The 23,854-nt window shown below is 61.2% G+C and overlaps 3 protein-coding genes across 4 annotated transcripts; 1 reads left to right on the plus strand and 2 right to left on the minus strand.

Moving 5' to 3' along the window:
• Positions 1-775: 775 nt before the first annotated feature.
• Positions 776-8,822, plus strand: GNAT2 (G protein subunit alpha transducin 2). Its single transcript, XM_050308932.1, has 9 exons — positions 776-991; positions 2,597-2,639; positions 2,806-2,947; positions 3,522-3,679; positions 4,157-4,285; positions 4,439-4,568; positions 6,138-6,291; positions 6,878-7,078; positions 8,035-8,822. The coding sequence occupies exons 1-8, from the start codon at positions 874-876 to the stop codon at positions 7,066-7,068; spliced, it is 1,065 nt and encodes a 354-aa protein (XP_050164889.1). The 5' UTR covers positions 776-873; the 3' UTR covers positions 7,069-7,078; positions 8,035-8,822.
• Positions 8,823-9,256: 434 nt separating this feature from the next.
• GNAI3 (G protein subunit alpha i3) lies at positions 9,257-20,976 on the minus strand. Of its 2 annotated transcripts, XM_050308941.1 has the most exons (9): positions 19,947-20,976; positions 18,346-18,388; positions 18,142-18,273; positions 17,906-17,915; positions 16,368-16,525; positions 15,337-15,465; positions 13,178-13,307; positions 12,315-12,468; positions 9,257-10,750 (listed from the first exon to the last, which is right to left on the minus strand). In XM_050308941.1, exons 1-9 carry the CDS (start codon positions 20,062-20,064, stop codon positions 10,560-10,562), a joined length of 1,065 nt encoding a protein of 354 aa, XP_050164898.1. In that variant the 5' UTR covers positions 20,065-20,976; the 3' UTR covers positions 9,257-10,559. The 2 variants fall into 2 exon arrangements, with proteins under 2 accessions (XP_050164898.1, XP_050164897.1); XM_050308940.1 differs by lacking the exons at positions 17,906-17,915; positions 18,346-18,388; positions 19,947-20,976 and having other exon boundaries at positions 18,133-18,235.
• On the minus strand, positions 20,710-23,075 carry GPR61 (G protein-coupled receptor 61). Its single transcript, XM_050308929.1, is given in 5 exon segments — positions 20,710-20,943; positions 21,690-21,895; positions 21,898-22,072; positions 22,105-22,223; positions 22,226-23,075. Coding segments are annotated over 5 exon segments (1,551 nt in total). The 5' UTR covers positions 23,043-23,075.
• Between the last annotated feature and the right edge of the window lie 779 nt (positions 23,076-23,854).

Raw genomic sequence — 23,854 nt, forward strand, 5'->3', positions numbered from 1 at the left:
AGGGGGCCGGGGGGATCCCACCCATCCCCAGGTTTTGGAGGGTCCCGTGGTCCTGCCGGGCTGGGGGATGGGCTGGTGGGCGGGGGGGGAAGGAGGAGCAGGAGGATGAAGATGAGGAGGATGAGGAGGATGAAGGCTGAGCCACGATCCCATTAAAGAGCTTAAGGCAGCGGGAGGGCGAGGGGCGGCCCCGAGCGGGGCGGGATTAAGGGGGGGCTCTTTATCCCCACCCCCCCGTAATTAACTCCCTTTTCCCTGCGGGAAGAATCCCCCAGTGCCACCACTCCCTGTCCCTCTGTCCCCACCCCCGTCACCTGCAGCACCCCCGGCGTGGGGGGGACACACACCCAGCATGCCCCCCCAGCCCCTGGACCCCCCCAAAACCACCCCCCACTGCCCGAGTCACCCCACGGGGACACCGGGGGGGCACGTCCCCACCTCCCCGTGGTGGATGGGGGGGTGTCACCTGCCACCTCCCCCCTTATGTAAAGCCACCTCCCCGAGATGCTCCTTGCGCCCTAATCTTTGCCATCTTGGGCTAATTGGATTTCCTGGGTCACATGGCGAGATAAAAAGTCCCCAAATCCCGCTGTCAAAAAAAATCAGGTTATCCATGGGGAATTAAGGGCCAGAGCCAGGGGGGCAGCCGAGCAGGAGCACCCACCGAGCAGCTCTTTGCTTGGGGCACCCCAAAAATCCCAGGAGGGGGGAGGGGCTTCCTTTGGGGGATCCCCCTGAGTTTGTCGGTTCTGACCCTCCCATCAGCGCCCACCTCGCCCCCGGGGTGTGCGTTGACCTCCCCCAGGAGAGCTGGAAAAGCCGGGGGACCTAGAGGAGCTTGTGGCGTTGCTGGAGGAGGAGGACGAGCAAGCCATGGGCAGCGGGGCCAGCGCCGAGGACAAGGAGATGGCCAAGAGGTCCAAGGAGCTGGAGAAGAAGCTCCAGGAGGACGCGGACAAGGAGGCCAAGACGGTCAAGCTGCTGCTGCTGGGTGAGGGCTGTGGGGTGTGCCCAGGGATGGTCCCAATGTTCCCATCCTGGTGGAGCTCAGGGGGTGTCCTCAGGGGTGGTCCCAGTGTCCCCACCCTGCTGGAGCTCAGGGGGTGTCCCCAGGGGTGGTCCCAATGTTCCCATCCTGGTGGAGCTCATGGGGTGTCCCTAAGGGTGGTCCTGATTTCCCCACCCTGGTGGAGCTCAGGGGGTGTCCTTGAGGGTTGTCCCAATGTCCCCACCCTGGTGGATGTTGGGTGATGTCCCCAAGGGTGGTCCTGATGTCCCCACCCCACTGGAGGTTGTGTGGTGTCCCTGAGGGTTGTCCCCATGTCCCCACCCTGTTGGAGCTCAGGGGTTGTACCTGAGGGTGGTCCTGATGTCCCCACCCCGTTGGAGGTTTAGGAGTGTCTCCAAGGGTTGTCCCCATGTCCCCACCCTGCTGGAGCTCAGGGGGTGTCCTCGAGGGTGGTCCTGATGTCCCCACCCCACTGGAGGTTGAGGGGTGTCCCCAAGAATTGTCCTGATGTCCCCACCCCGGTGGAGCTTGGGGAGTGTCCCCAGGGGTGGTCCCCATGTCCTCACCCCATTGGAGCTCAGGGGGTGTCCTCGAGGGTGGTCCCGATGTCCCCACCCTGCTGGAGCTCAGGGGGTGTCCCCAAGGGTTGTCCCGATGTCCCCACCCCGTTGGAGGTTGTGTGGTGTCCCCAAGGGTTGTCCCCATGTCCCCACCCCACAGATGGGATTGGGACCCCCCGGGCTCCTCCTGTTCCCCCTCGGAGCTGCCACCGGCCAGGAGAGGCTGTGCCACCCCCTGGGTGTCCCCAGGGCTGTCCCTGGGAAGAGCTGGAGGTGCCATCGGCCCTTGGGGTGGCAGGGACAGAGGGGGGGCACGGGGAGGAGACGGGGACAGCGGGGCTGTGACACATCCCGAGTGTCACAGAGAGCCTGGGGAGCTCCTGCCACCAGCACCCCCAAATCCTGGGGGGGTCCCTTGGGGGTCCCTCTGCACCCCAAGGGGCAGAGGGTGACCCTGCAGGGCAAAGGGGTGACCCCCTGGGGTACAGGGGTGACCCCAAAGAACAGGGGTGACCCCAAGGGGCAGGAGGTGACCCTGAAGGGTAAAGGGGTGACCCCCCGGGTATGGGGTGACCCCCTGGGGTACAGAGGTGACCCCAAAGAACAGGGGATGACCCCAAGGGGCAGAGGGGTGACCCTGAAGGGTAAAGGGGTGACTCCCTGGGGTACCCCACAGGACAGGGGGTGACCCCCCGTGTCAGGGGCGGCGGTGGGCCTTATCCAGGTGGGGGGGCCGGGGGTCAAGGCGATTACCACCCTAATTCTAAGCGGCTTCCTGGGCCACCCTAAGCCGCTTACGAGGCACGGCCGGCGCCGCCCGCGGGCGGGTGGGACGGGTGGGACCCCAGGGACCCCCTCCAGGGGGGTCCCCACCGCCCCCCGCTGCGGCCCCACGCGGAGCGAGGGGGGACAGGAGCGTGGGGACAATGGCAGGAGCCCGGGCTGGGGCGGGGGTGGGAGTGACAGCGGCTCTGGTCACCTCGGGGTGCCCGTCACGGCCCCGCTGAGATTCCCACGCTTTTTCCAGGGGCTGGAGAGTCAGGGAAGAGCACCATCGTGAAGCAGATGAAGTGAGTAGGGGGGCTGGGCAGAGGGGACCCACCCCCATCCCCCCAGGACCCCCATCACCCCCTCCGTGTCACTCCGCTGGTGGCACCCGCTGACTCCTGCACGGGGAGGGCCGGGGGCGTCCCAAAGGGGAGCGGGAGGGGGTGCTGAGGCCGCGGTGCCCCCCAGGATCATCCACCAGGACGGGTACACGGAGGAGGAGTGCATGGAGTTCAAGGCCATCATCTACGGGAACATCCTGCAGTCCATCCTGGCCATCGTCCGAGCCATGTCCACGCTCGGCATCGACTACGCAGAGTCCGCCTGCGCGGTCAGTGCCCCCACGAGCCCCCCCTGAGACCCCAAGAAAGGCCCCCCGAGCTCCCCAAGAGCCCCCAGAGCCGGGGTGAGGGAGAGGGGGCCTGGGAGAGGGGTCGGTGCTGCCCGGCCCGAGGGCGCTTTGGGGGCTGAGGGTGCTTGGGGGCACTGAGGGTGCTGGGGAGGGTCTGAGGGTGCTTTGGGGGGCTGAGGGTGCTCTGGAGGGCTGAGGGTGCTTTGGGGGGCTGAGGGTGCTTTGGGAGGAGTTAAGGGTTCTTGGGTGGGCTGAGGGTGCTTTGGAGGGGTTGAGGATGCTTTGGGGGTTTTAAAGGGTGCTTTGGCGAGGAGTGGGGGAGTTAAGGGTGGTTTTGGGGGTGTTAAGGGTGCTTTGGGGGTTAAGGGTGCTTTAGGGGGCTGAGGGTGCTTTCAGGGGTCTGAGGGCAGTCTGAGGGGCTGAGAGCACCTTGGGGGATCCCGTGGGTGGGTGGGGGTGACACGGGGACTGGGGGTGCTCGGGGGAGGCTGAGGGTGCTCGGTTTGGAGGATCCCGGGGGCGGGGGGGGTGACGAGGGCGTGTCCCCCCCCAGGACGAGGGCCGGATTCTGTTCAACCTGGCCGACTCCATCGAGGAGGGCACGATGCCCCCCGAGCTCGTGTCGTGCATCAAGAAGCTCTGGAAGGACGGGGGGGTCCAGGCGTGCTTTGACCGCGCCGCGGAGTATCAGCTCAACGACTCGGCCGCCTAGTGAGTGGGGACAGGGACACGGGACAGGGACACGGGACAGGGGACACAGGGGACAGAGGAAGGCGGGCATAGGGACAGGGGACAGGGGCATGGGGTAAAGGGGCACAGGGGGCAAGGGGAAGAGGGGACAAGGGGAGAGAGGGACAAGGGGCATGGGGACAGGGTACACGAGTACACGGGGGACAGGGGACATGGGGACAGGCGGATTGGGGGACAGGGGGCACAGGGACTGGGGACCGGCGGGCACAGGGGACAAGGGGACAGGGGGGACAGGGAGACGGGACACAGGAGGCAAGGGGGGTGAGGGGGACAAGAGGACAGGGGCCACTGGGACAGGGGGACAGGGAGCACTGGGGGACAGAAGGACAGGCGGGCACAGGGACAGGGGACTGGGGAGAACAGGAGGGCTGGGGGGGACGGGGGCCCAGGGGCAGCCCCTCGGCACCAGGTCACGGCCCCCCCGGCCCGTGCCTGCAGTTACCTGAACCAGCTGGACAGGATCACAGCCCCCAACTACCTCCCCAACGAGCAGGACGTGCTGCGCTCCCGGGTGAAGACCACGGGCATCATCGAGACCAAGTTCTCCGTCAAGGACCTCAACTTCAGGTGGGGGGAGCCCCTGCCCCTCCGGGACCCCCCTCCACATTTCCCCACCATCAGGGTCGGATTTTGGGGTGCCCAAGCACGCCCCCCCCCATCCCAAGGGGCCGTCCCAGAGTGGGTGGGGTGGGTGTGACACCAACCCCCCGTGCCCCGCAGGATGTTCGACGTCGGGGGGCAGCGCTCGGAGCGCAAGAAGTGGATCCACTGCTTCGAGGGCGTCACCTGCATCATCTTCTGCGGGGCCCTGAGCGCCTACGACATGGTGCTGGTGGAGGACGATGAAGTGGTGGGTCGGGAGTCCATGGGGGGGCAGGGAGGAGGAGTGGGAACAACCCTTTGCCCTGTGGGATCATCAGCCCCCTTCAACAACCTCAGTCTGTGATCCCGCTCTTTGATCCCATTCCACAAACCCCCTCCGTGATCCTGCTCTTTGATCCCCTCACTGATCCCCTCATTGATCCCTCCATTGATCCTTCCAGTCCTTTCATTGATCCTCCTCATTGATCCCCGTCCCTGACCCCCCTCACAGATCCCTTTTATTGATCCCCCTCTATAATCCCCCTCCCTGGCCCCCCTCCTTGATCCCCCTCCACAACCCCCTCATCGATCCCCCCCATCAATCCCCCTCATCGATCCCCTTCCTGATTCCCCCCATCGATCCCCTCATTGATCCCTCCCCAATCCCTTCCCGATCCCCCCATTGATCCCTCCCCAATTCCTCCCCAATCCCTCCCCAATCCTCCCGATCCCCATCGATCCCTCCCGATCCCCCATCGATCCTCCCGATCCCCCATCGATCCCTCCCCAATCCCTCCCCGATCTCCCCATCGATCCTCCCCGATCCCCCATCGATCCCTCCCCGATCCTCCCGATCCCCATCGATCCCTCCCCGATCCCCTCCCGGGCCGGCGGGAGGAGCGGCTGAGCCGGTTCCCGCCCAGTGCAGGGGTTGGGGCTTCCTCTGGATCACAGATCCAGGGGTTTTCCCATTACGAACCCCCTGGGAAGCTCCTGAGCAGCTCCTGGTGTTCCCCGATCCCAAAACACCGGGCCAGGAATGGGTGGGATGGAGGAAAATCCAGCCTGGAGGGGCCTCCCTGTGCCCCCCCGGGGGGGCAGAGAGGGGAGCAGGGGCAGCTCCCGCCCTCCCAGCGCTGGGAATGGGGGCACAGGGACATTATCCAAGGGGTGCCCGCCCGGGATTCCCCGGCAGAGCCCTGGGAAAGAGCAGAGATCCGGAGAGCAGGAATGTGGAACCCCCAGGACGGGGCATTCCCGGGAAGAAGCAGGAGCCGAGGGGCGAAGATGAGGAGGGCGGGAGCTGCTCCAGCTCCTCCAGCTTCCCTGGCCATTCCCTGGGATCCAAACACCTCCAGGAGCTGGGGCAGGGGTGGGATCTTCCTTCCCTGGGCATCCCCACGGCCGGGTGGGAGCTCAGGACCCTTCCCACGGGAGGCCTGGAATGCTTTCCCGAGGAGGGCGGGGCAGGATTTGGGCTCTGCACATGGAAAAGCTGCTGCCCTGGGGGGGATCTGGAGGAGGTAAAACCATCCCTTCCCTGCAGGCCGCGGGGTTTCCATGGATCATTTTCCCGCTGCAATCCCTCCTTCCTGACCATCCCAGGAAGGATCAGAGCGGTTTCCATGGATCAGAGCGGTTTCCATGGATCATTTTCCCGCTGCAATCCCTCCTTCCTGACGATGCCGGGAGGGATCAGAGCACCCCCCTGAGGATTCATCCGGGATTTCGGACTGGGGTGGCGGCTGCCGTGGGAAAACAGGGAAAGGTGTTTTTTTTTTTTTTTGGGAATGGGGGGCTCAGAGGGGGTTTGAATCCGTGACAATTCCCTGTCCAGAACCGGATGCACGAGTCCCTGCACCTCTTCAACAGTATATGCAACCACAAGTTCTTCGCAGCCACCTCCATCATCCTCTTCCTCAACAAGAAGGACCTTTTCGAGGAGAAGATCAAGAAGGTTCATCTCAGCATCTGCTTCCCGGAGTACGACGGTGAGTCCGGAGCAATCCCGGCCTTCCCAACCCCCCTGGAGACCCCCCCGGAGCGGGGGATGGAGCCGGGAGGGGATGGAGTGGATGGGAAGCGGGATAAGCAGAGTCAGCTCCATCCCCAAAATTAGGGCTGGGGAAGGGATCGGACGATCAGAGCCGGTTCCACCCCCCAAAAAAGGGCCGGGGAAGGAGAAGGGGGTGAGGATGAGCAGAGTCAGTCCCATCCCAAAAATTAGGGCTGGGGAAGGGGATGAGGGTGAGCAGAGCCGGTTCCATCCCGAAAATTAGGGATGGGACCATCAGAGCCGATCCCGAGAAGGGCTGAGGAAGGGGAGGAGGAGGAGGAAGAGGAGGGGGAGCAGAACCATCTCCCCCGGAGCGCTGAGTGCCATTCCTAGAGGCTGGAACTGAGAGGGGGAGGGACGCACCATCGGGAGGGAATTTGGAAGGCTTTGAAATGGGATCTATCCACGTTTTTTCGGGAGTTTCACCCCCTCCCTCGGGCCCTTCTCCGGAGCTCCTCCCCGCGGGGAGGGCGGGGAGCGGCTCCAGGACCTTCCCTCCCTTCCCTCCCTTCCCTGCCCAGGCCCCAACACGTTCGAGGACGCCGGGAATTACATCAAGACCCAGTTCCTGGACCTGAACATGAGGAAGGACGTGAAGGAGATTTACAGCCACATGACCTGTGCCACAGACACCCAGAACGTCAAGTTCGTCTTCGACGCCGTCACGGACGTGATCATCAAAGAGAACCTCAAGGACTGCGGCCTCTTCTGAGCCCGGGAAGGTGCAAAACCGGGAATGGGAATGGCGGGAATGGCGGGAAAAGGGAGGGGAGGGGAGAGGGGGATGAGCGGAGGAGGCTCCAGCCTTAAAGGGGTGGGGGGAGAGGATGAGGGTGAGAAGAGTTGGGGATGGGGGTGATCATCCCAAAAAGGGGCTGGGGGAAGGAGGAGAGGGAGGAGCAGGAGGAGGAGCAGGAGGAGGAGCAGGAGGAGCAGAGCTGGGTCCGTCCCACAGAATCCCAGACTCGTTTAGGATGGAAAAGACCCCCGAGACCACCCAGTCCACCCTGAGCCTGAGCCCCCCACCTCATCCCCCAGCCCGGAGCACTGAGTGCCACATCCAGCTCTTCCTTGGACACCTCCAGGGGTGGGCACTCCAAACCTCCCTGGGCAGCCCCTGCCAAGGCCTGACCACCCTTTCCAGGAGGAAATTCCTCCTCGTGTCCCACCTGAGCCTCCCCTGGCACACTCTTCCTGAGACAGGAATGCCAGGATTCCAAGGGATGATGCCAGGAAGGACCACCTGGGCACCCCCAGGTCCCCCTTCTGTCCCCTCCCTCTGTCCCCACCCGCGGAGCTCCAGGGGTTGGGAACTCGGAGGGTTTGAAGCTCATCCTGGTGGATTTGGCCCATCCTCATCCTCATAGGGAGGAAGGCAAAGGGTGGGAGATGCTCCATCCTCATCCTCATCATCACTGGGATGAAGGCCAGGGGAAAAGGTGGAGGATGCTCCATCTTCATTCCCACAGGGATGAAGGCAAAGGGTGGGAGATGCTCCATCCTCATCCTCATCATCACTGGGATGAAGGCAAAGGGTGGGAGATGCTCCATCCTCATCCTCATAGGGAGGAAGGCAAAGGGTGGGAGATTCTCCATCCTCATCCTCATAGGGCTGAAGGCCAAGGTGTCCCTGCCCCTGGCTGTGTCTGTAACCCCCCGTTGTCTCCCCCTTTCCCAGGAACCGTTCCCGTCTCTCCGTTCTGCTGAGCAGAGCCAAAGGAAGAACCACCCCCTCCACTCGGCACCGCTCCCACTTTTTCTGTGAGCGCCCCCAAATCCGCCTCCTTTCACCCCAAACTAGGAAGGGGCTGAACTCAACTTCCTGCTCCCTTTCGTGGCCATTTCCTCTTTTTTTGTTGTTGTTGTTGTGGATTTTTTGTTGGGGTTTTTTTTTCCAAGGAAAACTCCCTGTTCCCAGCGATCCACGGGAGGTTTGGGCACCAACACGCAGCCAGGAATGGGAATACTGAGGGAATTCGGGGGGTAGGGATGGGAATTCCCCCCCCTCCCTCCCTCCCCTTCCCCAGGCTATCCCTCCACAGCCCATTCCTGCCCTTGGATCGGGGCTGGAATGATCCAAGCTGGAATTCTGGGGGGAGGAGGAAGCTGAGTCCCCTCCTGGTGGCTCCTGGGAACCCCCCAGCCCCTTTCCTGGGAATCCACCCCAGCCCTTTGGCAGGAGAAATGTGGGAATTCCTCAGGGCTGGGGGGGGGGAAGGGGGAGGGAATCCCAATTCCAGCCCTGGGGAATGGGGCTGGATAAAGAGGAAATGGTTGCTCGAAGCATTTTCACTCTGCTATTTTAGAGCTGCGGTTGCTCTCTCTGACTGTAAATAATCCGTAGGTGACCCCTGTAAATCCCTGGATTCTCCTTTTCCCTGCTCCCTGCACTGATTTTTCCAACCCCCCCCCTTCACTTCCAGCTTCACTTCAGTAGGAAAAACAACAATAAAGGAATGTGCATGACCCGGGGTGTCCTTCATTCCCTGCTTCCCAGAGCTTGGATCCAGGGGGTTTCCATCCTTTCCACCCATTCCCAGCTCTTGGGATCACCTGGATCTCCAGATCCCACCTGGGGTTGGGAATCCCACCCAGGGGAGGCAGGCAGAGCTCCAGGGAGCTTGGAAAGAATTCCAGAGGAAGGAGGTGCTGAGAGCTTCCCCAAGGGATTTATCCCGGAATTCTAAGGAAGAGTCCTCGGAAAGGTCCCACCTGCAGGGCTGGGATTCCCACCGGGATTCCTGGAATGTTGCACCACAAGGAACTTCCCTGCACCCAGAATTCCACCTCATTCCCATCAAAGAGCACAAGGAATCTTTCCCCCTCCTCAGAATTCCCATGGAAGCTCTTCCCTCCCTTCTCCGGCAAAGCGGAAAAACCGGGGAAAAAAAACCAGTTAATTGTTTTTTTGGTGGGGTTTTTTTGGGTCTTTTTTTTAATTATTCTTGGTTTTTTTATTATTATTTTTAAAACAAGGCTGAGAGCAACAAAGTTTAGGGAAGGGAAAGTTTCCTGCGTGGAACAAAACCACCCAAAATAACCTTAAAAAAACAGAGGGATGGGGGAGAAAAAAGGAAGAGAGAGCTACATATCCAAGGGCTGGGATCAGGCTGGAATGAGGCTGGAATTGGGCTGGAACCAGGCTGGAATCCAAGGGCTGCAATCTGCTTGGAATGCCACTGGAATCAGGCTGGAATGCCACTGGAATCAGGCTGGAATCTGCTTGGAATTGGGCTGGAATCCAGCTGGAATTCAAGGGCTGGAATCTGGCTGGAATCCCACTGGAATCCCGCTGGAATCAGGCTGCAATCTGGTGAGAATCCATCTGGAATCCAAGAGCTGGAATCTAGTTGGAATGCCCCTGGAATCAGGATGGTATCCCACTGGAATGAGGCTGAAATTGGGTTGGAATCCTACTGGTATTGCACTGGAATCAGGCTGGAATCTGGCTGCAATCTGGTTGGAATTGGGCTGGAATCCAGTTGGAATCCAAGGGCTGGAATCTGGTCAGAATCTGGTTGGAATGCCACTGGAATCAGGCTGGAATTGGGCTGGAATCCAAGGGCTGGAATCTAGGTGGAATCTGTCCAGAATTGGGCTGGAATCTGGTTGGAATCCTACTGGAATCTGGCTGGAGTGCCACTGGAATCAGGCTGGGATCTGGCAGCAATCTGGTCGGAATTGGGCTGGAACCCAGCTGGAATCCAAGGGCTGGAATCTGGTTGGAATCCCACAGGAATCATCAGGCTGGAATCCCACTGGAATCCTGCTGGAATACCACTGGAATCAGGCTGGAATCCCACAGGAATCAGGCTGGAATCCAAGGGCTGGAATCTGGTTGGAATCCCACAGGAATCATCAGGCTGGAATCCCACAGGAATCCTGCTGGAATCCAAGGGCTGGAATCTGGCCAGAATCAGGCTGCAATCTGGTTGGAATGCTGTTGGAATCCCACTGAAATCCCATTGGAATCCCGCTGGAATCCCGGTGGAACAAAGGCAGATCTCATTTTCCAGCGATGCCGAGAGGCTCCACCCCCATTCCAGAAGACTCCACCTCATCCCAGGAGGCTCCACCCCCACTCCCCAAATCCCGGTGCCCGGGCAGGTCCCCGGGAAGCAGGGAGGTTGTGCCGACGCCTCTCCCGCTCCGGGGCCGCCGTTCATTCCCGGTGCCGTTCCCGGCGCCGTTCCCGGCGCTCCCTCAGTAGAGGCCGCACTCCTTGAGGTTGTTCTTGATGATGACGTCGGTGACGGCGTCGAACACGAACTGCACGTTGCGGGTGTCGGTGGCGCAGGTGAAGTGCGTGTAGATCTCCTTCGTGTCCCGCCGCCGGTTCAGCTCCTCGAACTGGCACTGGATGTAGGCGGCCGCCTCCTCGTACGTGTTGGAGCCTGGGAAGGGCCACAAATCCCGGGATTCGGGCACCGACGGGAATGGGGGGAGGGGCGGAGAGATGGGAGGGGAGGGGAGGGGGATGGAGGTGGGATGGGCGGGTGGGGAGGGAGCTTGAAGTTATGGAATGGTTGGGTGGGAAGGGACCTTAAAATCATGGAATGGTTGGGTTGGGAGGGACCTTGAAACCATGGGATGGGTGGGTTGGGAGGGACCTTGAAGTTATGGAAAGGTTGGGAGGAAGGGAGCTTAAAATCACAGAATGGGTGGGTGGGAAGGGGCCTTGAAATCACGGAGTGGTTGGGTTGGAAGGGACTGAAAGGAAAGGAGGGATAAATGGTGGAATTGTGTGGGATGGGTGGTTGGGAGGGACCTTGAAACCATGGGATGGTTTCTCTCCCACCATTGGGTGGGAGAGACCTTAAATTCATGAGATGGTTGGGTGGGAAAGGACCTTGAAATCATGGACTGGTTGGGTTGAGAGGGACCTTGAAGTTATGGAATGGTTGGGAAGGAAGGGAGCTTAAAATCATGGGATGGGTGGGTGGGAAAGGTCTTAAAGGAAAAGAGGGACCAGCTGTGGAATTGAGGGATGGGTGGGTGGGAAGGGATCTTAAAATCGTGGGATGGTTGGTTGGGAGGGACCTTAAAATTATGGGATGGTTGGGTGGGAAGGAACCTTGAAATCATGGAATGGTTGGGTTGGAAGGGACTTTAAAACCATGGAATGGTTGGGTGGGAAGGGATCTTAAAATCAAGGAATGGTTGGGTGGGAAGGGATCTTAAAATCAAGGAATGGTTGGGTTGGGAGGGACTGAAAGAAAAGGAGGGATAAATGGTAGAATTATGGGATGGGTGGGTGGGGAGAAACCTTAAAATCATGGAATGGTTGGTTGGTTGGGAGAGACCTTGAAGTTATGGAATGGTTGGGAAGGAAGGGAGCTTAAAATCATGGGATGGGTGGGTGGGAAAGGTCTTAAAGGAAAAGAGGGACCAGCTGTGGAATTGAGGGATGGGTGGGTGGGAAGGGATCTTAAAATCGTAGGATGGTTGGTTGGGAGGGACCTTGAAACCATGGAATGGTTGGGTGGGAGAGACCTTAAAATCATGGAATGGTTGGGTTGGGAGGGACCTTAAAACCATGGAATGGGTGGGTGGGAAGAGACCTTAAAATCAAGGAATGGTTGGGTGGGAAGAGACCTTGAGGTTATGGAATGGTTGGGTTGGAAGGGTCTTAAAGGAAAAGAGGGACAAATCATGGAATGGCTGGGTTGGGAGGGACCTTAAAGTCATGGAATGGTTGGATTGGAAGGACTTTAAAGTCATGGAATCAGGACTTTAAAGTCATGGTTTGGGTTGGGAGGATCTTAAAGGAAAAGAGGGATAAACCATGGAATGGTTTGGGTTGGGAGGGACCTTAAAATCATGGAACCATGGAATGGCTGGGGCTGGAAGGGCCCAGAGCAGGACCCAGCTCACTCTGCCGGGCTCTGAGCCGGCATTCCCGTGGGATTCCCAAGGGCTGGAGAGGCCCATCCCTGCTCCAGGGGGTGGATCCGGTACCTGAGTACTCGGGGTAGCAGATGGTGAGGGGGCTCTTGCGGATCTTCTCCTCGAACAGGTCCTTCTTGTTGAGGAAGAGGATGATGGAGGTGTCGGTGAACCACTTGTTGTTGCAGATGCTGTCGAAGAGCTTCATGCTCTCGTGCATCCGGTTCTGGGGACGGAGGGACACGGATGGGGGCAGGGAAAGGGGGGTCACCTCCCCCTCCAACCCCAACCCTGGGAGGGGGAAATTCCTGAGGGAATGAGCCCATGGAAAAGGATAATTCCTGAGGGAATGAGCCCGTGGGAAGGGGCAATTCCTGAGGGAATGAGCTCATGGAAAGGGACAATTCCTGAGGGAATGAGCTCATGGAAAGGGACATGGATTGGGGCAATTCCTGAGGGACTGAGCTCATGGAAAGGGACCTGGACTGATCCCATGGAAATGACCTGGAACAGTTAATGAGGGACTGACACATGGAAAGGGATCCAGGTTGGAGCAGTTCCTGAGGGATTGACCCCATGGGAGCAGTTCCTGAAGGTCTGGCCCCACGGAAAGGGACCTGGATTGATCCCATGGAAAGGGATCCAGGATGGAGCAGTTCCTGAGGGATTGACCCAGGGGAAGGGACAATTCCTGAGGGACTGAGTCCATGGAAAGGGACCTGGATTAATCCCATGGAAGGACCTGGATTAATCCCATGGAAAAGGACCTGGATTAATCCCGTGGAAAAGGACCTGGACTAATCCCATGGAAGGACCCGGAGCAGCTCCTGCGGGACTGACCCCACCGGGGCGGTTCCTGCGGGCCATTCCAGGCTCTCCTCCTCCAGTCCCCCAATCCCCCTCTCCCAGAATCCCAGAATCCCAGGATCCCGCACCATCTCCTCGTCCTCGGCCAGCACCAGGTCGTAGTCGCTGAGGGCCACGCAGAAGATGATGGCAGTGACGCCCTCGAAGCAGTGGATCCACTTCTTGCGCTCCGAGCGCTGCCCCCCCACGTCAAACATCCTGGGAACGGCGGGAAAAACGGATCAGATCCAATGGGATATCGGGAAGGGATTGCTGGAGCGGCTGGGATGGAATTCCCAGGGGATGCCCCATCCCTGGGAGTGTCCCAAGGCCGGGTTGGAGCAGCCTGGGATGGGGGGAATGGGATGGGATTTGAGGTCCCTTCCCACCCAAACCAGCCTGGGATTCCAGGATTCTGGAGCCCCTCTGCTCTGGAGCCAGGTTGGGAGAGCTGGGAATGTTGCCCTGGAGAAGGGAAGGCTCCAGGGAAACCTTAAAGCCCCTTCCAGGTCTGAAGGGGCTCCAGGAGAGCTGGAGAGGGATTTGAGACAAGGGATGGAGGGACAGGACACAGGGAATGGCTTCCCACTGCCAGAGAGTTAGATGGGATATTGAGAGGGAATTCCTCCCTGGGAGGGAATTCCCAGGGGATGTCCCATCCCTGGGAGTGTCCAAGGCCAGGCTGGAGCAGCCTGGGATGGGGGGAGGTGTCCCTGCCCAGGGATGGGATGGGATGGGATGGGATTTAATGAATTTAATCAGCTCAACCCACAAGTCCTGGCCGTGGGTTTGTTCCCACAGGGAGGGAATTCCACGGTTCCATTCCCACCTTCCCTGTGCCGCAAACCCCCTGGGAAGGTGGGAAGTGCCTGAGATTCCAGGAGATCCTGCAGGGCTGAACCCACTGTGGGGGATCCGTGGAGGAGGAGCCTCCCTGAGGACTCCCAAATTCCAGCCCTGGAGCTCCTGTATTCGTGGGAATGGGATATTGGGATCCTGGGAGGGGCTGGGATGGAATTCCCAGGGGATGCTCCATCCCTGGAAGCGCCCAAGGCCAGGCTGGATAAAGCTGGAGCGAGTTGGGATAACGGGAGGTGTCCCTGCCCAGGGCACTGGATGAGCTTCAGGGTCCTTCCCAACCCAACCCAGCCCAGAATTCCATAAAAACCTCGGGATTTCCAAGCAAACACAAGCTCTGGAGAAGCCACTGGAGTGCTTTTTTAGGGATGGGATTCACAGGGAAAAGCTCCAAACAGGGAAAAACCAGCCACAAACACCCGGGAATTCCCACAGGGAGAGCTCCAGGAGCAACCCCCGGGCATTCCAAGCAAGGAATTCCTGAGCAGCAAGGAAGGTGGGAAAGAGGGAAGAGGGGCCAGGAGAGCCCCATCCAGGCTGGAATTCCTGGAGGAGCACATGGAGAGCTCCCTGTGCCACGGGAAGGGGTCAAATTCCACTCAGGGCTCCTTTTAGCCGGGTTTTTTTTTGGGATGGGGGGCCTGGAAAAGGAGCAGCGAGGTACCTGTGTGGGTGTGATCCCGAGGGAAAAGCAGCTGGAAAGAACAGAAGAAGGGAAATCAAATCAAAAGCCTTCCCAGGGAAGGACGAGTGAACCGGGAGCAGGGCTTGTCCAGGGATTTTCCAGCCCTTTGGAACACAGGGAAGGGCTGGCACTGTCTTTGGGAAGAGCTGGAAATGTCACTCCCTGGAAATGCAGCTCCGATTCCCGTGGTTTTCAGCCCCAGGGAAGGACATTAAACCAGGATCAGGGATTTTCCAGTGATCTCCCACTGCTGTGGGACACATCAAACCAGGACTGGGGGTTCTCCAGGGATTTTCCAGCCCTTTGGGACACAGGGATGGGCTGGGATTGCCCCTCCCTGGAAATGCAGGTCCTTGAAGGTGAAACGAATCTCCTCAATCCCCTCGGTTTTCCCCCCAGGGAAGGACACTAAACCAGGATCAGGGACTATCCAGGGATCTCCCATCACTTTGGGACACACTAAACCAGCATCAGGGATTTCCAGGGATTCTCCCAGCCCTCTGGAATGGCTGGGATTGTCCCTCCTTGGGAAATGCAGGTCCTTGAAGGTGAAAGGAGTCTCCACGATGCCCATGGATTTCCCCCCAGAGAAGGACACTAAACCAGGACTGGGGGTTATCCAGGGCTCTCCCATCCCTTTGGGACAGGACCAGGGGTTATCCAGGGATTTCCCATCCCTCTGGAATGGCTGAGACCATCACTCACTTGAAGTAGAGGTCCTTGAAGGTGAAGTGGGTCTCCACAATGCCCGTGGTTTTGACCCTGGTGCGCAGCACGTCCTGCTGGGTGGGGATGTAGCTCTGCTGGGAGATCCTCTGCAGGTCATTGAGGTAGCTGAGCCAGGGAAAACAGGGATGGGATTGAGGGGTGGGAATGTGGGATCGGGAGGCACCAGGGGAGAGGCTCCAGTCCCGACCCCTCGCCCAGAAACAGCGGGATTTGGGATCATCTATGGGGGGAGGTGAGAGGGGGGAGGGAGGGGGAGCTGGGCCAGGATGGGATGGGATGGGATGGGATGGGATGGGATGGATCCCTGTGCCAGGATGGGATCTGCGCCGGGATGGGATGGGATCCCTGTGCCAGGAATGGATCCCTGTGCCAGGATGGGATGGGATCCCTGTGCCAGGATGGGATCTGTGCCAGGAATGGATCCCTGTGCCAGGATGGGATCTGTGCCAGGATAGGATGGGATCCCTGTGCCAGGATGGGATGGGATGGGATCTGTGCCAGGAATGGATCCCTGTGCCAGGAATGGATCCCTGTGCCAGGATGGGATGGATCTCTGTGCCAGGATGGGATCCCTGTGCCAGGATGGGATGGATCCCTGTGCCAGGATGGGATCCCTGTGCATCCCAATCCAGGCAGATCCATCCCAAGCCTCCTTCCCAGCATTCCCTGAGGATACAGCCCTGGAAGGAGTCACTTTAAGGCCTCAGGACCATCCACCTAAACTCCTCTGAGCTCCAGCTGAAATCTCAACCATCTGAGCATCCTTTACCATCGGCTGCAATCCCAAACCATTCTGGGCTTAAATCCCAAACGATTCCAGGCTGCAATCCCAAACCATTCCCGTGTTCCCCAGTACTCCCTGCTGCAGCCCATCCCATCCCATCCCATCCCATCCCATCCCATCCCATCCCATCCCATCCCATCCCATCCCATCCCCAGGAATCCCCCCCAGGATCCCACAGGAATCTCCCTCCCCTCATCCCAGGGCCGATCCCACAGCTCCTCACTAGGAGGCGGAGTCGTTGAGCTGGTATTCCCGGGATCTGCCGAAGCAGGCCTGCACGCCGGGATCGCTCCAGAGGCGCTGGATCAGCCCGGCCAGCTCGGCCGTCATCGTCCCCTCCTCGGCACTGCCCGCCAGGACAAACAACTGCCGGGCATCGTCCTGCGGACAGCGGGAATGACGGAGTGAGCTCAGCCCCCCTCATTCCCAGGAATCCCGGGAATGTCACCTCCCACCCCCCCCACCACTCCCAAATAGCCCCAGTTCCAGAAGTAGGGAATGAGGAGAGCCCAGATCCAACTGGGATGAAATCCCCCAATCCCGCTGTGCTGACGGATTCTTGGATCCTCTCTCATCCCAAGACCGTTCCCAGGGGAAACCATGGGGGATCCCAGACACTCCGTCCCTGAGGAATCCCTGGATACTCCCTTGTGCTAAATCCATTCCCAGGCAGATCCTGGATCCCGGGACACTCCCAGTCCTGATGGAATCCCTCATCCCGCTTCCATTCCCAGTTGGCTCCCAGGCCACTCCCAGCCCTGATGGATCCCTGGCCAGTCTCCCATCCTGAGCCCATTCCCAGAGTGGAATCCCAGGACACTCCTGGCCCTGATGGAATCCCGTGTCACACACCCATTCCCAGTTGGATCCCGGTCACTCCCAGCCCTGATGGATCCCTGGCCAGCCCCCCATCCTGCTCCCATTCCTGGTTGGATCCCAAAACCTGGACACTCCCAGCTGTGATGGATCCCTGCCTCCTCCCTCATCCCAAGCCCATTCCCAGAGTGGAATCCCAGGCCATTCCCAGCCCTGATGGAACTCTGGCTCCTCCCTCATCTCGAGTCTATTCCCAGGCAGATCCTGAACACTCCCAGCCCTGAGGGAATCCCTTGTCCCGCACCCATTCCCAATTGGATCCCAGATCTTGGACACTCCCAGCCCTGATGGATCCCTGGCCAGTCTCCCATCCTGAGCTCATTCCCAGAGTGGAATCCCAGGACACTCCTGGCCCTGATGGAATCCCTTGTTGCACACCCATTCCCAGTTGGATCCTGGATCTTGGACACTCCCAGCCCTGATGGATCCCTGGCCAGTCCCTCATCCCGAGCCCATTCCTAGACTGGAATCCCAGGCCATTCCCAGCCCTGATGGATCCCTGAGTCCTCCCTCATCTCAAGCCCATCCCCAGGCAGATCCTGGACACTCCCAGCCCTGATGGATCCCTGGCCAGTCCCTCATCCCGAGCTCATTCCCAGAGTGGAATCCTGGGACACTCCTGGCCCTGAGGGATCCCTGGCTCCTCCCTCATCCCACTCCCACTCCTGGTTGGTTCTTGGGACACTTCCAGCCCTGATGGATCCCTGGCCAATCCCCCATCCCGAGCACATTCCTGGTTGGCTCCCAGGCCACTCCCAGCCCCAGTGGATCCATGGCCAGTCCCTCATCCCGAGCTCATTCCCAGAGTGGAATCCCAGGACATTCCTGGCTCTGATAGAATCCCTTGTTGCACACTCATTCCCGACTGGATCCTGGATCCTGGACACTCCTAGCCCTGATGGATCCTGATGGATCCCTGGATTCTCTCCCATCTCAAGCCCATTGCCAGGTGGGTCCTGAACACTCCCAGCCCTGATGGATCCCTCATCCCGCTCCCACTCCCGGCTGGCTCCTGGGCCACTCCCAGCCGCGACCTATCCCTGTCCAGCCCCGGTCCCTCTCCCATTCCCGTGGGTATCCCGTTGTTATCCCGCTGGGATGGGGTCACTCACGGCACGCGCGGGTGCCCGAAGTCGATGCGCAGCCGGCCCATGGCGCGCACGATGGCCACGATGGACTGGATGGTGTTGCTGTAAACCACGGCCCGGTACTGCCGGCACTCCTCCTCGGAATAGCCGTCCTCGTGGATGATCCTGCGGCCAGGGGAGCGGGGATGAGCCTGGATCCACCCATCCCACCCCCCAGGAATCCCAGGAATCACTCACTTCATCTGCTTCACGATGGTGCTCTTCCCGGACTCGCCCGCGCCTGGAAAGCAGGGAGAACAGCCGGATGAACACTGGGAATTCCCAAGGGAACACCAGGAATTCTGAGGGGGATGCTGAGAATTCCGAGGGAAACGCCAGGAATTCCAAAGGGAACGCCAGGAATTCTGAGGGGAACGCTGGGAATTCAAAAGGGGAACACCAGGAATTCTGAAGGGAATGCCGGGAATTCTGAGGGGAATGCTGGAAATTCTGAAGGGACTGTCGGGAATTCCAAACAGAACACTGGGAATTCTTAGCGGAATACTGGGAATTCTGAAGGGAATACTGGGAATTCTGAGGGGAATGCTGGAAATGCTGAGGGGAATGCCGGGAATTCTGAAGGGGATGTTGGGAATTCTGAGGGGAACACTGGGAATTCAAAAGGGAACACTGGGAATTCCAAAGGGAACGCTGGGAATTCTGAAGGGAATGCCGGGAATTCTGAAGGGAACGCCGGGAATTCCAAAGGGAACGCCGGGAATTCCGAAGGGAACGCCGAGAATTCCAAGGGGATGCGGCTGGAGGAGGAGATTCCTCGGGAATTGCCGCTGGAATCGCTCCTGGCCCGTCCCCCCCACGTTTTGTTTGCGGCCTCTGGGAGTTCACCCGCCCAGAAACCTCGGAATTCCCGGATTCCAGAGGTGCCTGGGAAGCTGGGATTGGGGATTCATCGCTCCCCAAAGGTGGGAACAACCCTGGTGGATCCAATCACGGATCCCACACTGTTTTTTCCAAGAAATCTGCAATCCAGGCGGGATAAACTCAGAGTTCCCCCCCGGCACAGCGGGAGGGGTTGGAACTTCCACCCCAAACCATTCCAGGCTGCTGGAATTCCAGGGAATCCCCCTGCCCCCTGATTTCCCATCTCCACTGCTCCCTTCCCAAGTTTTGGGAGGGAGGGGGAGATTCCAGCATTCCCAGGAATCACCACCCTGGTTTGGAAACCCAGGAGAAAGATCTGGGAGAGATTTCCAGGCTGGAAAAGGGGTCGGGAGCTCCTGGAACATCCCGTGGGACAAGGAGGGTGTTCCAGAGGGAAAATCCAAGGGGAGACATCCCGGGAAAAATCAGAGCCCCCTCCCAGGAAAAGAGGACCAGGGATCCTCCTCAGGCACCAGGATTCCTTGGGAACATCCCCAGGATCCCTTGGAATGTCCCCAGGGATCCCTCAGGACCCTCCTCAGTCTCTCAAGGGACCCCCATCCCCCCCCCCATTGGGATCTGGAGACCCTGATTTCCCCTCTCCCGATCCCCCCAAATCCCCTCCTGAGGTCACAACACCCCCAAAATCTCCCCCAAGAGCAGGAGACCCCCCCCCAAAAAAACCTAAGAGCAGAAGACCCCCAAAAACTCCCCTAAGGGCAGGAGACCCCCCCACCCTTTCCCCCTCTAAATCCCTCCCGCAGCCCAGAGACCCCCAGTTCACCCCCTCCAAAATCCCCCATTCTCCCCTAAATCCCCCTCGGATTCCCCCAGTTCCCTCCAAATCCCCTCCTGAGCCCCCCAAATCCTCCCCAAATCCTCCCCAAATCCTCCCCAAGTTCCCCCCCCGCGCTCACCGAGCAGCAGCAGCTTCACCTCCTTGGCCGCTTTCTCGCCGTCCTCGCGGAGGTTCCTGTCGATCATTTTGCTCCGCTCCACCGCCGCCTTGTCCTCGGCGCTCAGCGTGCACCCCATGGCGCCGGCGGGGCCGCCGGGCCGGGATTTGGGATTTGATTCGGGATTTTTATTCGGGGATTTTTGGGATGAGGGGCCCGGGCGGCTCCTCAGGCGGCGCCGGATTTCCGGGGCCGGGCGCGGGGCATGATGGGAAATGTAGTTCAGAGATGCGAGGGGACCATGATGGGAAATGGGAGTTCCCGGGATGGTAGCGATCCGTCCCGGGATTCCATCGCAGGGCTTCGCTCCCGGGATTGGGATCGGGAAACAACGGTTTCGCTTCTGGGAGCGGGATTTGGGATCGGGGAGCGGGAGTGGGACAGGAGAGGGTCTGGGTTTCCGGCGTTGGCCGCGGGGCACGACGGGAAATGGAGTTCAGAGTGGAGGGGCATGATGGGAAATGGAGTTCCCGGGATGGCTTCGCGCCCGGGATTGGGATCAACGATCGGGATCGGGAAAAGGGATTGTGACTGAGAGTGCGAGCGGGACCGGAGCGACCTCGGCCCGGGCAGCTCCTGAGGCGAGGCCGGATTTCCTATCCTGGGCGCGGTGCATGATGGGAAATGTAGTTCTAAGTATGTGACGGAGCGACACTTGGGCCTCGGTCCCGCAGGAAACAAAGGCTTCACTTCTGGGATAGGGATTTGGGATCAAGGACCGGGATCAGGGAGCAGGAGCGGGGCCGAAGCCGTCTCGGAGCGGGTAGTTCTGGATTTCCGGTGGCGGGCGCGGGGCATGACGGGAAATGGAGTTCCTGGGGGTGGGAACGAGAGGCGCTTCCGCCTCGGTACCGCGGGGCATGATGGGAAGTGAGGGCATTTCCGCCCCGGTGCGCGGGGCATGGTGGGAGTTGTAGTCCCCGAGGGGCTCCGGGGAGTCCATGGCGGCCACCGAGCCCTCAGAGCCCCCCAGACCCTCCCTCGGACTCCTCAAAGCCCCCCAAACCCCTCAGAACCCCCAGACCCTCTCTCAGACTCCTCAGAGCCCCCCAAACCCCTCAGAATCCCCCAGACTCCTCAGAGCCCCCAGAGCTTTCCCCAGAGCCCTCAGAGCCCCCCAGACCTTCCCTCAGAGCCCTCAAAGCCCATCAGAGCCTTCCCCAGATCCCTCGGAGCCCCCTAGACCCTCCCTCAGAGCCCCCCTGACCCATCAGATCCTCCGCCACACCCTCCCTCAGACCCCTCAGACCCTCCCTCAGACCCGTCAGACCCTCCCTCAGACACCTCAAAACCTCCCAGACCCCTCAGACCCTCCCTCAGACCCATCAGAGCCCCACAGACCCCTCAGATCCTCCCCCAGACCCCCCAAGATCCCCTGTGGCGGCAGCAATGAGGACCTCCACCCCCAGTGACCACTGTGGGACGCTCCCCCACCCCATCTCTGTGTGCCCCCTCGTGTCACCCCCATCCCCCACACGGAGTGACCAGGACCACCTCTCCCCTCACATCCACATTTACCCGCGACAAACCCCAAAACAAACACGCTACAGCCCTGCCCTGCCCGACCCCCGGAGCCTGCCCACCCCCATCGCCCCCTCCCTCCCCCTTCCCCCCGCGTCCTCCCCACCTGCCCCGGGATGCGAAAATCCACGGGGGGAAAGAGGGCAGGACCCTGTGGGGCGGCCGTGGGACCCCCGACCCCACAGGGGCGACAGGGAAGGGGTGGGGGCAGACCCCTTTGGGGTGCCCGTGGAGGGAGACGGGCCCCTTTTGGGGTGCCGGGAGCGGGGACAGATCCTGCGTGGGGGTCCCCGCGGCGGAGGGGGCGGGGGGCTCGGAGTCTCCCGTGCTCTGCAGGAACTGCAGGAAGTTCTCCTGGATGGAGCCCTCGCGGCTGGGCAGGCGCAGCCCTCCTCGGGGGGCTGCTTGAGGAGGGTCGCGACGAGCCGGGCCAGCTCGGCGCGGATCTGCCGGTTGAGGCAGCCGTAGAACAGCGGGTTGGACGTGAAGCAGCAGAACCCCAGCCAGGTCACCACGGTCTCGGCGGGACCCCCGCCCTCCAGCATCATCATCGCCCCCCGCGAGCCCTCCTCCTCCTCCTCCTCCTCCCGCTCCCCGCCAGCGCCGCGTAGAGCTGGAAGGAGAAGAAAGGCAACCAGCAGAGCACGAACTGGCCCCCCACGGCCAGCGGCACTGCGGCCGCCTTGCCCCGCGCCCGGCGTGCCGTGGGAGTGCTGCAGGCGCGGACCCCGCTCACCCCCGGAGAGGGGTCACCATGGGCGAGCGGCTGCCGAGCGACCCCCGGCCCGCGTGGGGCGGCGGCGGGGGGGTCTCCCCCAGGCGGGTGGGCTGCGGGCCGCGCTGCGCGGCGGCCACGCGGGCCACGCGGAACATGCGGCAGTAGGTGACCACGATGACGAGCAGCGGCAGCGCGAAGTAGAAGGCGGCCAGGAAGGCCACGAAGACCTTGCAGGCGGCGCCGGGGCTCCAGCGCAGCGAGCAGCCCTGCCCCGCGTGGGGACGCTCCGGGGACAGCCAGCCCAGCACGGGCACCAGCGAGGTGGCCACGGCCTTGAGCCACACGCCCGCCAGGACCCCCGCGGCCAGCGTGGGCGTCATGTGCGCCTCGTAGCGCAGAGGGTGCACCACGGAGTAGTAGCGCTCCAGGCTGAGCGTGGAGATGGAGAGGATGCAGGCGGAGCTCAGGCACACCAGCAGGAACAGGTAGAGGCGGCAGAGCCCCGGCGAGCCCCCCAGCGCCGAGCCCACCAGCATCTCCAGCGGCATCAGCGTCAGCGCGGCCACCAGGTCCACGAGGCACAGGTGGAACACGAAGACGAACTTGCGCAGCGCGGGGGTCCTGGCGATCACCCCCACGACGGCCGCGTTGCCCACCAGGGCCGTCAGGTCGAGCAGCACCATGAAGAGCAACCCCACGGCCCGCGCGGCCCCCCCGCCGTCCTTGGCCTTGCCCTCGGCGCTGGCGTTGTTGGGGGGCCGGGCCCCCCCTCCTCGGGAGCCGTTCCAGCCCCACGGGGAGGGCAGCGAGGGCTCCATCCTGCGCTGGGCATCGCACGGGGCTCACATCGCTGGGGGCTCGGGGGGCTGGGAGGGGGCTCGAGGGTGATCAGAGCACCCAAAGGTGCCCCCGGTCGTGCTCATCTGGGGGGTCCTCGGAGAAGGGGGGGCCTGGGGAGGGGAGGGGTCAGAAGGAGGGGGCTGAGAGCTGAGCTGAGCCCCCCCAGCTGCACCCGGGGGTCTTTGGGGAACCCTGAAAGGACACCTGAGAGCTGAGGCTGGAGACCACTCCCAGCTGCAAGCCCCCAGGGGTCTTAGGGGGTCCTGGGGGCCTGAGAGCCAGGGGGTGACAGCAGAGGGGGATGATGGGAGGGGCGGGCGACAACACGGGGGGACTCCTGAGAGCCATGGGAAGGGGGGCTCAGCTCAGTTGTAACCCCCACCCACAGCCCCAGGTGCCTGGGGGAGGGAGACCCCGAGGGACCCTTGAGGCCCGGGGAGTCAGAGCTGAGCTGGGGAAGGTGGAGCTTTGGGGGGAACAACTCTGGGAGACCCCAAGTGCAACCCCAAAGTGGAGCTGTTGGGGGCGGGGTGGAGGCCCTGGAGGGACCCCTGAGAACCCGAGGGGGTCACAGCTGACCCCTGAGAGCCCTGGGAGGGCTCAGCTCTGTTGTGACTCCCCTACCCACAGCCCCGGGCAGCGGGGGAGGGAGCCATCAAAGGGGGGCAGCTTTGGGGACCCCTGAGAGCCCGGGGGGCCTCAGCTCAGCTGTGACACCCCACACACACACAACCCCATCACTCCCAGGCCCTCTCCACGATCCCCCAACGCCCCCCCTCTCTACCCAAAA

This window comes from Myiozetetes cayanensis, unplaced genomic scaffold (genome assembly GCF_022539395.1).
Source record: "Myiozetetes cayanensis isolate MyiCay16 unplaced genomic scaffold, myiCay2020 scf135, whole genome shotgun sequence".
Taxonomy (NCBI): Eukaryota; Metazoa; Chordata; class Aves; order Passeriformes; family Tyrannidae; genus Myiozetetes; species Myiozetetes cayanensis.